Source organism: Balaenoptera borealis (genome assembly GCF_965194805.1).
Source record: "Balaenoptera borealis genome assembly, chromosome: 8".
Taxonomy (NCBI): domain Eukaryota; kingdom Metazoa; phylum Chordata; class Mammalia; order Artiodactyla; family Balaenopteridae; genus Balaenoptera; species Balaenoptera borealis.
In genome coordinates, this window is record NC_138865.1 from 109,769,938 (window position 1) to 109,785,669 (window position 15,732).

The following is a 15,732-nucleotide window of genomic DNA, read 5'->3' on the forward strand; positions in this document are numbered from 1 at the left end:
AACCAGCACCTGTAGGGCCCCGGCTCGGTGCCCGAGGGGCCAGCGTGAATTCAGCACCTGCCTGACCGTGAAAGAGCTCACTGCTTGGTGGGAACGAACGCCATGACACCACAGCACAAGTGTGATAACAAAGGACTTTCCGGGTTCTCACAAGTAGAAGGAGGGGGAGGTTCACGGTTGGGGGGATGGCAGTGGGGACACTTGAGCTGGGCCTTGAAAGATAAGTAAGTTTCCACTGGACAGAGGGAGGGTCCAGCAGAGGGGACAGCAAAGGCGGGAGAGCACGGAGCAGATCCGGGCCCCGTGGCCCTCCCACGGGGGTGGGAACCGGCACATTCTCTCCCGAGTGGTAGCAACAGACACAAAGGGGCTGTTGGGAGGGAGCACAGAGGCAGCTCCTGAGGGCTGGGGGCTGAGCGTGGATTTAGGGTGGAAAGGCAGGAGGGGATTGGATCACGAGGGGACTTGAATGCCGCGTCAGGGAGCCTGGGCTTTATCTGGGAAGAGAGAGGGTTGACTGAACTGGGGGATTGTGCGCTCACCTCTGTGGTTCTCAGAGTCCTCCCTGGGCTGATAGGGACAGAAGATGGTTGAGGGGTTAAGAGGCAGAAGACTGATGCAGTGCAGCCAAGAGATGATGGGGTCTGAGCTGGGAGAGTGGATGGAGGACAAAGAAGAGGGACCCAGGAGTTTGGGGATGGAGGCTCCTGTCTCCAGGAGGCCCTGCCTCCGCACATGGGGAGGGGCCTGTTGGGACCAGCACTGCCAACAGATGCACCGAATCCAAATCGCCTTTACAAGCCCCGTTCTGACCAGGCTGTGGGGACAGAGCTCCTGACCGTAACAGCAGAGAAGCCAAGCACATCCCCTGGGAGGCAGGAAGGAGGGGAGCAGGCAAGGCCAGCACTGAAGGGGGAAGGATGCTTTCCGGGTACACCAGAAGCACGGCAGGCTCGGCAGGAAAGGATGGAGGCGGGCAGTGGCCCGGGGATGCACGCAGCCCAAGCTGGAACGGACCGAGCCTGATCTCATCCGTTCACTGAAGCCACTCTGGGTGCCGGCCCTGCAGGGACTCAGCCGGTGAACCGTGACAGGGTCGCTGTGGCTGGACTGTGTGTGGGAGCACCAGCAGGAGGGGGAGGAAGGGCAGGAGAGGACGGGGGAGGAGAGGCCGGGATGGAGCCCGAGGGCCCTTCTCAGGGATGGGCTGACCCCATGGGCAGAGCACAGGGACCCAGATCCCCACGGAGCATCTCTCTTCCAGGAGGAAGGAAACCCCTGCTTTTGCGATCACTTCAATTACACCCTACACAACGAGCAGCCAATTACCAAAGGGGATAAACCCAGTGGGACTTCCTATTAGGCACGAAGCGGCGGGGGAAGTCTCCTATCACTCACTCTAATAATGGAGCAGCCCCTGATTCTTCCTGTTCAACGGCGTTGAGAAAATAGGGCCCGCTCTGTCACTGACTGGCCTCCTGTAAAATGGCAGCCTCGTTTCCCCAGTGCTCACCGAGGGCCGTGGGGCTTCTCAGGCCCTGTCTGCCCTGGAGGGACTCCTTCTAGACAGTGACCCTGGGGGGCCACCCAGCAACCTGCCTCCAGATGACACGCCAGGGGTGGGAAGAGAACGGTCCTCATCCTGGGAGCTGATGTTCACATATCACCCCAAACAATGTGGCTGGAATTCAGCCTATTGATACATTTTTTTTTTTCTAAAAAATTCAGTGTGCTTGGTTGGTTTGGAACCTGATGATTGCACCCCATTTTGGCAACTGAATGCTTTCTGGAAATCAACTTCAAGAAATGGTATAAAGTTAGAACTTTGTCTAAAAGACGCTTTGCTGCTCCCAGCTGCTAACAAGCGTGCAGGGTTACATGTACTTGGGTTGCTCGCTGTGCCATCCATTCGCGCGGCTACCGGGCCCGGGAGAGTGCACAGGCTCTTCTAACTCATTTCCTCTCAGTGGACCGTTTAGGAACACTGATGGCCCCAGCCCATGACACCAGATGCTGTGACAGTGTGCAGAGCCCTGGGGGACCCCGGGCAGCCCCAGAGCAGGGAGGACCCACCAGTGGTCTGTGTTTGGAGCTGGATTCACACTCACCCGGGGACACAGAGGGGATGGGGCTCTGGAGTCAACCGACAGACCTGGACCAAGGCCTGACTTACCACGTGACCTCCCAGGCCTTGTTTTCCCTCTGAAAATGGGAACAGCGTCACGAAACTGCCCCAGATGACTGGAAAATGGAGCTGATGGCACTTCTAAAATGTCCCCACGTGGGAGGCGCTTGCTGCCCATTGGGTTCCTCCTGCCCCTCCCACCTTTGGAAGGGAGGCCACCTGGCTTGCTTTTTGCTGGGAAAACAGAGATGTTTATTTTCTTTATAGAAAGACAGAGTCTCCTGTCACCTAACAGCCCAGCATGGGCTCTGCAGGGCTCGGGTAATGCTGGGGCCCTCTGGGCTGGGGAAGGGCTGTGGCCTTGGGTCGGCCCCGGGTCCCCAGGAGCAGGAGGGGAGAGGCAGCGGGATGGGGGCATTGCATGGGGGCGACCCTGCCGGGGGCAGGCAGGCTTTACTGCTTGAGAGAATGGGCTTCTGGGCGGGAGGAAGGTCAGGCAAGGGTTAACAGAGCCCCACTCCCCCCAGATAACTTGCCAACAGTTGGAGGGATCTTGGATGAACAACTTTCCCTTTGGGTTGAAAAATATTCCTAGGAGGGTGATTCCAAGCCATTCATTTCAACACTTTTTGAGTACCTACAACGTACCAGGCTCTATGCTGGACCTTGAGGCAACTGCTCCCACCGGTTGGGGTGAAGGGCAGTGGGATCAGAGACAGGGAAGGATGTGAGGAGGAAGAAGAAGAGAAAAGCAGGAGAAGGAAGACGTCTGTGCTGGTCTAGGACACACCTCTGCCACCAATGACTTTCCCCCTGGCCCTACATTTGTGAGCATTTTCTGAGTCCTACTGTGTGCCAGGCACCGTGCTAATTAATGCCTTCAAAGACCCTTCATCCTCCTCACTCAGAGCCTGATGGTCAGCTCCATCCAGGGCCCCCAGGGTCCTATAACGAGGACCCTCTGGAAAGGGCCACATTAACCCCAAATCCAACAGCACTCTGGAGACCTTGGCTGTATAAGGGCAGTCTCTTGTCTGCCTGTGGTCAGCAGGTCCTGGACCCTGACTTGCCTGGGGCCATTTTCCAAAATGCTACCTTTGGCTGCCTCCGAAGCTTCCCCTCTGAGCGGGGGCTGCCTGGGGACACGGAGGGAGACAGGGAAAGGGTCTCGTGGATGCGAGAGCACAGCTCGCCTTTGCCCGGCTCCTGACATCAAGCCCCCGCTCGCTCTGATCCTTACGCAGGTCTGACTTTCCTTCCCTCTGAAGCCCCCTCCTCCCCTCCAGGGCACCCTGCACACTCTGGGCACACTTGGTGATCGCCCCACCCATGGAGGGCTCCAATCACAGGCCACGTGACTGGGGGACTCCTGCTTCGGGGTCAAGGTCAAACAAAATGATCTCAGAGGCTCCTGCCAGCTCTGAGACTTCAGGAGCCTTCCTCAGTTACCTCTTAGTTAACCATATCTTAATGAATAACACATGGAACACTGCAGCAACAGGCAAGCTCATGAAATCAACGAGGTCGGTCTGTTAACCACACCCACGTAGCACATGATTGCGGTGGGAGAGTCGTGCAGGCCTCCTGGGTGTTTCCACTTCATTTTCACAGAATGGGTGGTAGGAAATACACATGATGTCCCTGGGCTCTAACCATATTCTCTTCGGGCGGGGCCTCAGCAGACCCCAGTCTTGGCTGCCTCAAGTTCTTTCTTCTCCGCAGCTCTCCGTCTTGGGGTTGTTGGTGCCCCCTTTCCCAAACACAGCAGTTTTATCCCCGGCTGTGGCTTCCCATGAGCCCAGAATAGAAGAGGCCATCTGTCACGTTTTGGATATCATATGTCCGCTGATGGCTCGCAAGCAGGTGGGCCACCAAGAGGTGCTGGGAGGAGGGCGGTTGAGAATCAGGCAGCCTCTGGAAGTGCAGCTTAGCAGAACACGGAGACGATTAGGGGGAATCTCAGGTGGGAATTCTCAGCATCCTGCCATCTCTCCCCCCGGCAGGAAGCCTGGGGGTCTCTTGGGCTCGGAAGGGCTCAATCTTCTTCTGGGAGGACACAGCAGCCCTCAGGACAGAGCGTGCCTAGAATGGGAGAGCTTGAGGGCACCATTTGTGCAGGGCGGGGGACGGCCCTCAGCCAGCTGGGCTGCGGGGGTGGTCTCCTGCGGGGTGCCACTGTGAGGGGGTCGGCCCCCCGATGTGGCGCTCCGGCCGCACACCAGGCGCTTTTCGTCCAGCAGGGACAGGTGGTATTCACACAGGTCAATCAGCGAGGCTACCTGCTCGTGGCGTGGCAGCATCTTGAACTTCCTCTGGGCCAGGTAAAAGAAAGCCTCCACGAAGGCCTGCAGGCACATCCCTGTGGGTGAGAGACTGGGGTTAGTGGGGTGTGTGTGTGGTGTGTGTGTGTGTGTGTGTGTGTGTGTGCGCGCAGAGGTGGCTCGGCACGCTGCCCCGGGAAGACCCGACTCCAACCAGCAGGCTCTCTCCCCACCGCTGTTTCATTCCGGAAACGAAACGGGGCTGACTCAGCGTGCCTGCCATGCGGACGTCTAGCTGGGTGTTTGCAACCACTTGCAGATTCAACCCTTAAGCAACCCTGTGAAGAAGGTTCAATGAACCCTGTTTTACAGATGGGGAAATTGAGTCTCAGAGAAGTGGAGAGACCTGGGCAAAGCCCAGCGGGTAGATAGCGGTGGGGCTGGGATTTAAACCTAGCCCAAAGCCTTATCCCTCTGCACCACCATCAGATGTTCCCATTAAAACCCATCGCACTGCTTTTATAATAAGGGAAAGGGGTATGAAGATGAGCCCAGTCTGATGGCAATGTTCTGTATCCTCATAGGGGTGTGTCAGTTACATGAGTGTGTGCATTTGTCAAAAGCCGCAAGTTACATTACCTTAAGATTGGTGCATTTTGCTATATGTAAATTTTACCTCAAAAAGTAAAATATACCTGACCCCTTCTCTACCCAAAACTATATTCTGGAAGGTATTAACAAGAGTCCCCATTATGCCCCTGGAATGTTCTTCTCCTACTTTGCCTCATAAACTCCTACTCATCCTTGGGATCTCAGCTGAAAATCACTTACTCAGCTAAACTTCCCCTGAGGCCCAGATTACATACAGCTCCTGGTACAGGCTTCTGGCACTTTTCTTTGTCGCACCTTTGGTGGCTAGTTCAGGGTTTATTTGTGTGGTTCTTTAACAATCTCTATCTTCCCTCTGGACTGCGGGCTCCAGCTCACCTCAGTGCCCCCGGTGCCAGGTCCCCAGCAGGCGCTCAGTATAGAAGGACAGACTACACGAGTGAATGAATGAGTCGGTGCTAGGTGCTTCACAGACATGCCTTTTCGAGGTCATTATTATGATGCCTCATTTTACAGATGAGGAAACTAACAATCAGAGATGCCGAGCAACTTCCCTAAGGTCACAGAGCCAGAGAATTGTGGCCTGGAAATTCAAACTCTGACTCCCAGTTCTTTTAACTATGTTGTGCTGCATGAAAGGTTCTGAGTCTTCCCAATGTCGTAGTTAAAATGAACCCCGTGATCCACATTCATGGGATTCCATGGGCTTCTTGGGAAAGGTGGCTCTAAGGCATACCAAATGCCACACAGCATTCTGGATGAGGCCAGTCCCCACTCCACTAATCCACACCTTCCCAGTGGCCTTGTTTCCCGGCTCAGACGTGCTAGTTGCCTGCTCTGTCACTGCAGGCAGAAGCCTGGCCTGGGGTTTGTAAATACTGGATATGGACCTTGGGATCTGAGAGATCTTTTTGCGTCGGAAACTTGAGCTGAGCAAAGTTGTTTTTTCTTAATCTTCTTCTAAGTCCATCAAAGCTTTTTTGCTTAGCTTCTCTTGACTCCAGACGTTCTGCACGTCCCCTGCTTGGTCTTGACAGGCGTTGATAAAGAGAACAGTAACCCTTTTAATGTAAACAGAGGCCTGGTGCGGACAGAGACACAGGGGAATGGAGGCCTCAGTCTACAATCAGGAGACAGACGTTTCCTAATCACCGACTCTGGGCCAGGGCTCTCCTAGGCTGTGCGCGCATGTGTGTGTGTGTGTGTGTTACAGTCGGTGGGAGGATCTGGTACACACAGGGTGAAGAGGCCAGGATCTAAAGCCCGAGAAACGCAGTGCAGTCCCAGCCCCCAGCTTCCCAACTGTGTGATCTCAAGAGCACCGCTACTCCAAGTGTGGTCGACCGACGGGTGCTGAGTCCAGGAACTGCATGTCCCTGGTCCCTGACAAGCTAAGGAGCTCCGGCCAGAATGTAAATCACCCTCCTCATCAATCACATTGCTTAGTTCAGCTGGCAGTACTTTGTAGCAAGTCTTTCTCTTTATAAAGGAAGCCACATGCATTTACATGCTGGCTCGAGTCTCTTATCCAGGACTGTAAGGAACAGTTCGTGACCGCAAGTGTCAGTAGCTCTGGGGTCTACACCCCCTTCCCCGGCTTTAATGTCACCACGATCTTGTCAAAATGCAGATTCTGAGGTGGGGCCCGAGACCCTGCATTTCTGACAAGCTTCCCAGTGGTACCCAGGCTGCTGGTCTACACTCTGAATAGTGAGAATTGAGCACCTTTTCTCAACAAACACTCGTTTCCTTCCCTTAATTGGAGGTAGGCTGTGATTAGAGCTATAACGCACCGAAAAAATACAATGAAGACCTTTTTTGGAGGAAAAAACATGGCTAAATCACCTGGAAGAAGACATTCTAAAATGAGAAATGGGATTTAACGTGTTATACTTGGTTTTCTTTTTGCTTGTCTGCATTTTCTGATTTTCTATAGTAAACGTGTGCAATTAAAAAATATGCACTGGGAAATTCTAGAGAGTAGAAAGAGGTGATGCAGGGGCAGCTGCTTTTAATTATGAACCCTTTGCTACTATTTGAATTTGAAGTCATTACTTTGAAAAAATACAATGCAAACTTTCTGCATATGTGTTCTACTTTGACAAAAGTTATATATATGTATATTATATGTATGTTATATATATACATATATATGTATGTTATATATATGTATGTTATATATATACATATATATATATATATATATATATATATATATATATATATATATATATGGGGATGCAGGGGAGTGGACATCACTGACTCGTGCGTGGGTCACGTACACTGCGCCTGGTGCTCTGATCCTCACTACAACTCCCATTGTGCAGATGAGAAAACTGAGGCCCAGAGACATGAAATAACTTGCCCTCAGGTCACACACTGGTAAGTGGCAGGGCTGGGGTTTGAACCCAGGCCTCAGGCACCGCTGATTCTGTTGAGAATCCCCTGGAGGGCTTGTTGGAATACAGACTGCGGCCTCACCCCCAGAGTTCCTAGTTCTGAAGGTCTGAGGTGCGGCCTGAAAACCTGCACTTCGAACACGTCCCCAGGTGGTAACGAGGCTGCTGGTCAGGACCCCACTTTGAGAACCCGTCCCCTCCCCACCTCCTCCCACTGCTGAGTTCAGTCTGTTCTTTCTCCACTGTCAAAGACCATCTGCAAAAAGGGGCCTGCTTGCAAAAGGGCCTGCCTCCGAACTGCGAGAAGCTTGACTTTGGGCTAAAAATGCCTTTTAAGACACTCTGATTGAAAGCAGACTCAATCAGTTATTTTTAAAAGACTAATGATGGAGCTGGAAAAGCATGAACTTGTTCCAACTTTGCATTACGTCCTCTCTTGGTTTCTGAGAAACCGCACTTTCCCGGTTTCTTGCAGCGTCATCACTTAACCGCTAAGGGGGGCAGAGCTCTGTTGCCCTCTGCGAGGCCCTGCCCTTCTCTGTCTGTACTGATGGAGTCTAGACCTGAAAGGTTCTAGCGGGCCAGGCCACAAGGGCCCTGCAGACCAAGGTGGGACTTCGAATTTCCTGCGGAGGAAGATGGGTGGCCACTGGGAAGTTTCGAAGTGACATGGCCAGGGTGGCTGCCGCACTGACAGCAGGTGGCAGGGGCACATAAGAAAGAAAGCGGGGAGACCCATTAGGGGGCTAACAGTGCTGGTCCAGGCGAGGGCTGACAGTGGCTCGGACCAGACGGCGGTGGTGGAGGTGGTGAGGGATGATGAGGTTCTGAATAGAGTCTGGGGGTCATGCCTGTGGCTCTGTAGGCTGCCGACGGGGTGCATGCGGGCGAGTCAGGAGTCCTCATGAAAGAGGGACCCAAACAGCAGGCTGAGGGACTGGCCTTCCCCTCAAGGCCCGGGGTTTTCAAACATTTTACGCATAAAATTGCCTGGGGACCTTGCCAGAAATGCAGGTTCCTGTTCCCGTCCCCTGGGGATTGTCTGTTGGTGATGAGGCCCTAGCTACTGCACTTGTAACTGCAGCTCTGGGGATTCGACCCACGAGGGTGATTAGGAAGCTTGGGAATGAACACTCCCTCTTGGCCATCTCTCGAAGGGCTCTTGAGGAGACAGTGCAGTAAAGAAGTTAAGAGCATGGTCTTTGAGAAACATAGCACTGGGCAATCAAGAACCTTTGGGGATGCACAGAACAAGCTTTCTCCTCTGCGATCCCACTGCCCACCTCTCTCCCCCATCTTCATCTGCTTGGGCTGCCAAGTACCGTAACAAAACACCATAGCCGGGGTGGCTCAAACAACAGCTCTCACAGCTCTGGAGGCGGGAAGTCCGAGATCAGGGTGCTAGCGTGGTTCGGTTCTGGTGAGGGCTCTCTTCCTGGCTTGCAGACAGCCGCCTTCTTGCTGTGCCTTCATATGGCAGAGAGAGAGAGCCAGCTCTCTGGTGTTTCTTCTTATAAGGACACCAGTCCTATTGGATCAGGGCCCCACCCTTATGACCTCATTTAACCTTAATTACTTCCTCAGAGGCCCCATCTCCAAATACAGTCACACTGAGGGTTAGGGTTCCAACATATGAATTGGGGTTTAGTCCATAGCACCCTGGTCTGTAGCTTGGTTCTGCTGCAGTGCACCCAGTACTTGGGATGCTCACCTACCATTTACCAAGTCTCTGAGATTACTTGAGCTATATAGGAAAGGTGTAAGAGATCCTACCCCTCTTCCCTGCTCCTCCACCAGCCCTGCCAGAACACCCCTCACAGCTCTGATGCAGAGTTGGAAGCGTCTCTTTGGTAACATTGCTTCAGTGACCCATTACAGTAAAAGGGATGAAAGGAAACAATAGCACTTCATGTTCATTGAGCCCTCATTATGTGCAAGCCCTGGGCTAAGGGATGCCTTTGCGTTATTTAACTGAATGAATCTCTCAGAAATCTCATGAAGCAAGTGTTACCATCAATCCCATTTCATATTCAAGAGACTTGTCAAAGTCATATAGCTGGTAAGGTGGCTGACCCTAGGACCATTCTCATAACTTCTTTGCTCTGCTGCTGCTTCAAGAGCCTTCAAAGAGATGGCCAAGTCGGGGTGTTACTTCCAGTCACTTAGAAGGAAGAAACGATGCTGCCTTGCAGTGAATGAGGGAGAGAGCCCCCCCCCATCTCTGCTGGATATCAGCAAGAAGGTGCAGTCCCCTCTGCCAGGCTTTGCAAACAGGCTTTCCCCACCTGCCCCCCCGTGCCTGAAGATAAGCTGCTGAGTGTTTTTCAAAACTTCATTTGAGTTGACGGATCTCACCAGAGAAAGCAGTCTTCGAAACATTCCAGTGTAGCCATCCACGTGGCTCTCACGGAGGCTGCCACCTGGATATTGGGATGCAGCTCCTGACAGACTGTGGCCTCATTCTGTCAATCAGCCTGGTGAGGGTGGGCCCACGGGCTCCTGGCCCCAAGCCCGCTCCCCTCCATGCCCAGGGAGGGGACCTTGCACGCAGGACTTAATGACAGCGCTGGTGGCTGCTCTCCGATAATCCCACCATCTACTCTGGGGCTTAAGGATGGAAACGAGAATAACACCTTCCGTGTGCAGAGCACTTGCCAATTTCCAAAGAATATCTGTTTTCTTGTCTGGTTCTCGGAGTAATGTTCAGAAGAGGACATTATTACAAGGATTCCCCACTTATAGTTGAGACCCAGAAAGGCCGAGTGGCTTGTCAAGGTCCCCCTAAGTGGACGAGGCAGCATTTAAACCCTACCTGACTCTCAAACCCACAGTTCTCTTTCCAACACCGCATTCTTTCTTAACATCTGACATTTATGTATTATTTTATAGTTTATAGAGCACGTTTGCACATATGATATAATTAAATCCAAATCATTGTCGACAGCCAGGGATATTACCCCAGACTGAATATGAGATTTTTTTTTTTTTTTCCTCTCAAAAATACCTGTGCTTCCTTGCTAGTATTTCTATTTCAAAAACTGGTGTGCTGGGCTAGGACAGCTACTCGCCGATTCCTTCTCTCACCCTAACCTTTAAATCTCTTTCTCATTATGCACCTGGAATAGATGTTTCTGTCTCATAGGGAAATTTTAAGCGCATAAGTATACAAGATTCCTGTCTGGAATCGTTGATGGGAAATCAAGTTGAGTGACCTTGACCTGAATTAGTTTAGTGGTTCCTATCTGTGAAGCGGAATGTTCCCCACAAGCGCTATGTGACGGCTGCACCAACTCCGAGGTGCTTAATCACAAGGATCTGTCTTCTCTCCGTTTTGGGGATGCCTTGCAGCCTCTTCCTGATCTGCGGCTGCACGGTCCCCGCAGGCATTACCACGGTCCCTCCAGGCCTGGGGCTGGGGTCTCAAAGGGCTCCACTGCAGGAGATGAAACCTGGGCAGTTCCTGTGAGATGGCTTTTGGCTCCGTGGAGTAGTGACTGATGGGCTGGTCTCAGTTCCAGCTCTGCTGCGTACTAGCTGTCTAGTCTTTGGGGAGCCGTTTCGCCTCTGGAGGGCTTGGTTTCTTCATCTGTAAAGAGTGGCTTTTACAAGGCATCACCCAGCAAAAGCCCAATACAGTGCTTAAAAAATACCAGTCATCTCCCCACTTTGATGTCTGCCCTCTCACCTCCCGCTGCCTGGAGTGCTATCATAACGCTGGTTTCATTTTCTTCTTTTATTGTAATAGCTGACCGCGTGTCTCCACACTAGGCTGTTGTGAGGCCGGGGAGTCTTCGCCCCCATCTCCAGCCATCACAGAGCAGGCTTTCAAAAAGCGTTTGTGGAAATCAATGAACCGATTGACTGGGATTACAGGGGGAAAAATCCTGCAAGGGGGGTTAGAGGACCTGGATTCTCACGTGGTCTGTGCCCTCCGCACAGCGTGGCTTTGAGCCAGTCACTCCCCCTCTCCGGGCCTCACTTTCCCCTTCTGTAAAATGGGCAGAGGACTGGACCGTTTCTCAGGATTCCAGAAGCATTAGGAGGGATGGTGGCTTCTGAATGTTTTAAAAATGATACTAATTAGAATCACAAACCACATTTATCGAGGATGCTCTGCCCGCCAGGACTCACGCTGTGCATTTTCCCCAAACGCGCAACCCTGAGAGGCTGGTGCTGCTGATGTTCACACTGTGCAGACGAGAGGAGTGACTTGCCACTTGGCCAAGGTCACACTTCCCATGCCCAAGGTTGCACCGTTGGGAGTGGTGGCGCTGGGCCCCCCACTGCTGCCCGACACCACCTCTCCCCAAACCAGATGGAAACCTTTCAAGGCCCACCCTTTAAGGGACAGAAGGGATGGCCTTGCTCCTGCCTCTCTGCATGGCTGGGGAACAGAAGTTGCACGTGCGCAGTCACTGTACCTAAACATTACAGCAACAGGTCACCATCACCTTTGTCCTTGGCTAGATGGAAAAATTACCAAGTGTCAGGAATGAACCATAAATAGGCCTTAGAGAAAAATCATTGCCCCCAGATGCCCGCGGCACCCAAATAACAAACATAACCAAAGATGAAAGCGGCTATTCCATCATTTCATCAATCATAGGTCATGCCACTGGCCGGCGCAGAGTGGCTGGTAGGTCCGGCTCCAGTCCCAGCCAGTGTCACCCCTGATTCCACCATGACAAGGATGCAAGCTCCTGAGTCACTGTCTGGGGAGACAGGCGACAGGGCTGGTGACCACCTCCTGCACCTCCTTTGTGCTATTCCAGACATTTCTTGTGGGATTAATGGCTCCAACGGACCTTCTGAGGTTCAACACTCAACCCTCAGCAAGTGGTCACAATCTCTCGCTTGGAAAGGACTTCAGAGGTCACACAATCCAGGCCCTTACAGGATCATGACACCACTCAGTAAGAAGACGTGATAAGTGTAGTTGACATGCAGCACACACGTTGTATGTACCAGGCACCGCGGTGAGCTCTTTCTAAGGCGCCTCTCGCCTCATCCTCAAAACAGGTGCATTTCTGACCCCCATTTCACCCTTTGGTTTTTCACCTGTGTTTAGGGACATAGCGAAGTTTTGCTTTTGTCTTGGGCTGTTTATTAGTTGGACACTACAGGCTTCTGGGGTGCAGGGAGGTAAAGACATTCACCCGGAGCCCCACAGACTGGAGGCGGCGGTGGGGATGTGAGCCCAGCTCTGTGAATCTGCCCTCCCGGCCCCAGGTTCACTCAGAGAGGCAGGGAAGGAGCCACAAGTCACAGGTCAGCAGGAGCAGCATGGTTTCTGGTACTGTCTCTCTGGCTTCCTGTGGTTTCCCCATGAGGTGCTGAGCTGAGCACGCCTGCCCTGACATTGCTGATGGTGGTCATCTAGCCCCTCCCTTGGCCACGTCCAGTGATGGGGTCTCATCACCTCCCCAGGAGGCCCATTCTCACTGTGTGCTCTCTGCCTCTGAGCTAAAATATGCAAAGCTTCCCCACTGGCCTCACTTTTTCAGAGAGCAAACCTAGCTCTTCTTCCCCACGATGGCCTTGCTCTGAGAGGATTTGCAAGGCGGCAACCAGAGCAATTCACTTCCACAGACTTTTGCTGACCACCCATCAGGTGGATACAGAGCCCAGCAAGCCCTCATCCCTCATCTGACGGAAGGGAGGGAGGAGTGGGGAGGGGAGAGAGGGGGCGGAACCGGGAGTAGGTAGGGTTAGAAGGCAAAGGAAGAAGCAGATGACTGCCTGGGAGAGGCAGGAATGCTGCAGAGCTGAAGGGAAAAGCAGCAGGTGGGCTGGCACCAGTGTCCAGTGTCCCCAAGATCATCAGGGTCTCGCCTTCTCCTGAACCGCGCTCACTGGCCAGCAAATGCACCCGGTCTTGCATTAAAAGGCTGCCTCGACATCGCATACGTGAGTCACCTTTCTATCTCTACTTCTTGCTAGCCAAACTTCCCAAAGGGATGGTGGCGCAGGCACTGTCTCCACAGCCTCCCCTCTGGCATCTCAGGTGGCTGTTCCCTACCTCGCCACCAAGCTGCTCTCGCCAAATGGCTGGCCACCTTCCCTTCCCCTCTTCTCAGCTGGCTCTCTGCATTTGTCCACGTGGAAGCTCCCTCCTTGAATACTCTCTCCCCAGCTTTTCTTGGTCTTGCTAGGAACTCCCGGCTCAGGCTCTCCTGTCCTCTGCTGGCTTTGCTCTGCTCTCCTGGGTATTGGGGTCCTGCAGGGCTCTCCACCTGGACTCAGCTTCTCCCTCTCCTTGTCATTCACTCCCTAGGCTTTAAATATCCTCTGTGAATCAATGCCATCGAATCTTTCTTTCCAGGCCCCACTGCTTTTTTGCCACTGGGGTGTCTCATTAGCATCTCAAAGAGCCTGTTAGAAATGGATCTCCGGGTCTTCCTTTCCCGATTCTGCTTTCCTGACGTCCTAACCATTTAAATAAATTATATCTCCACCCTCCTAGTTGCTCCTGCCAGAAGTCTGAGAGCCACTGTTGAAACTCCTCTCCCACAGTCCCTGCCTCCCCCCAACACCCCAAGAACTTTACACCCTGCACCCACCCCCACCATCCCCCTAACCCCTGAGCCTGCAAGGCCACAGCTCCCCTGGACCCCCATGAAGCCTCCCACTGGTCTCCGCACTTCCAACACTGCATCCAGAGTGACCTTTTAGAAACACGAGTCAAGCCGCGTATTCCCCTGCTTTAAGCTCTTCAGAACAAATCTACATCCTTAACGTGCTGTGAGCATGCGGTAAGATCCAGGTAAGATCCAGCCCCTGCCTGCCTCTGCGGCTGGGCTGCCCCTCGAGCCGGCGGATCAGCCCTCTGCCGGAACGCCCTTTCCCTCAGCCTCTCCCTGGTTGCCACTTAGATCTCGGCTCCAATGTTAACTTTTCCTGACAGATCTCCCTGACCCACCTCCCAATATATATTAGGTCTTCTCTGCTATCCTCCTTAAAACTTAGTCATCTTATTTCCTAGAACTCATCACAACATTTAATTATGTGTTTATTTCTGTATTTCTGAGTTTAACGTCTGTCTGTCTCTGCTACCGTGCTGTCCACGGCGTGGGGCCTTGGGGGGGCGTCTATCCTATTGGTCACTGCACCTGCTGTCACCACCCATGCCTGGCAGGTGGTAGGTGCTCACAGGCCATTAGTTGACTAACTGAATGAAATCTATAGGCATAAAGATACGGAAGCCACAGATGAATGGATAAAGAAGATGTGGTGTATATATTTACAATGGAATATTACTCAGCCATAAAAAAGTGAAATTTTTGCCATTTGCAGCAACATGGATGGACTTGGAGGGCATTACGCTAAGTGAAATAAGTCAGACCGAGAAAGACAAATACTGCCTGATATCACTTATGTGGGGAATCTAACAAATACAACAAATTAGTGAATACAGTATAACAAAAAAGGAGCAGACTCACAGATACAGAGAACAAACTAGTGGTCACCAGTGGGGGCAGGGCAGGGAGGCAATATAGGGATGGGGAGTAGGAGGTACAAACTATTGGGTGTAAGATAGGCTCAAGGGTGGATTGTACAACATGGGGAACATATCCAATTTTGACATAACTGTAAATGAAAAGTAATCTTTAAAATTGTAAAAATTGTTTAATTTAAAAATTTTAATGAAAAAAAGAAAAGAAAAGAAATCTATAGGCGTAGCACATGATACACAGTAGGTGTTTGGTAAATGTCAGTCTTCTCCTCCCTTCCCACTGCTTGGGTCATTGATGTTATGAGCATGCTTTCAGCATCCACTTACGGCAGAAGGAACCCAGGCTTTACATCACACGTGTCTAAGGTCAAATCCACGGTCTGCCTCTTACATGGTGCTAGGTGACCTTGGCTCATTCACTTCACTTCTGGGAGCCTCATTTTCTACCTACCCTGTGTGGCTCTTAGATGGGTTCAGTGAGAGAATTTAGATGTAAGGGGCCCGGCCTGGCACATGGAAGAAACCCCATAAATCTGAGCTTCTTTTTCTTTCCTTCTTCCTTCCTTCCTTTCTTTCTTTCTTTCTCCCTCCCTCCCTCCCTCCATCCTTTCCTCCTTCCCTCCCTCCCTCCCTGCCTCCCTCCCTCCCTTCCTTCCTTCCTTCCTTTCTCTCTCTCTCTCTCTTTCTTTCGCCGCACCGTGCACCTTGTGGGATCTTAGTTCCCCCATTGGGGATTGAACCCCGGCCACAGCAGTGAAAGGGCTGAGTCCTAACCACTGGACCACCAGGCAATTCCCAAGAGCGTCTTTCTTTATTATCTTTAGGTAATCAGAGAGGCCATCCCTGGCAGATAAACAGTCTGCTGCCCTGGAGGGCAGAGGCTCA

General features: G+C 52.3%; 1 protein-coding gene across 4 annotated transcripts in view; it reads right to left on the minus strand.

Moving 5' to 3' along the window:
* Positions 1-2,678: 2,678 nt before the first annotated feature.
* TTLL11 (tubulin tyrosine ligase like 11) overlaps positions 2,679-15,732 on the minus strand; it is a 257,240-nt gene continuing 244,186 nt past the window's right edge. For all 4 annotated transcript variants that reach the window (XM_082402239.1, XM_082402238.1, XM_082402241.1 and 1 more), the window contains one exon: positions 2,679-4,484. In XM_082402239.1, the coding sequence (XP_082258365.1) occupies positions 4,192-4,484 (293 nt within the window). In that variant the 3' untranslated portion in view covers positions 2,679-4,191. The remainder of the gene's footprint in view (positions 4,485-15,732) is intronic.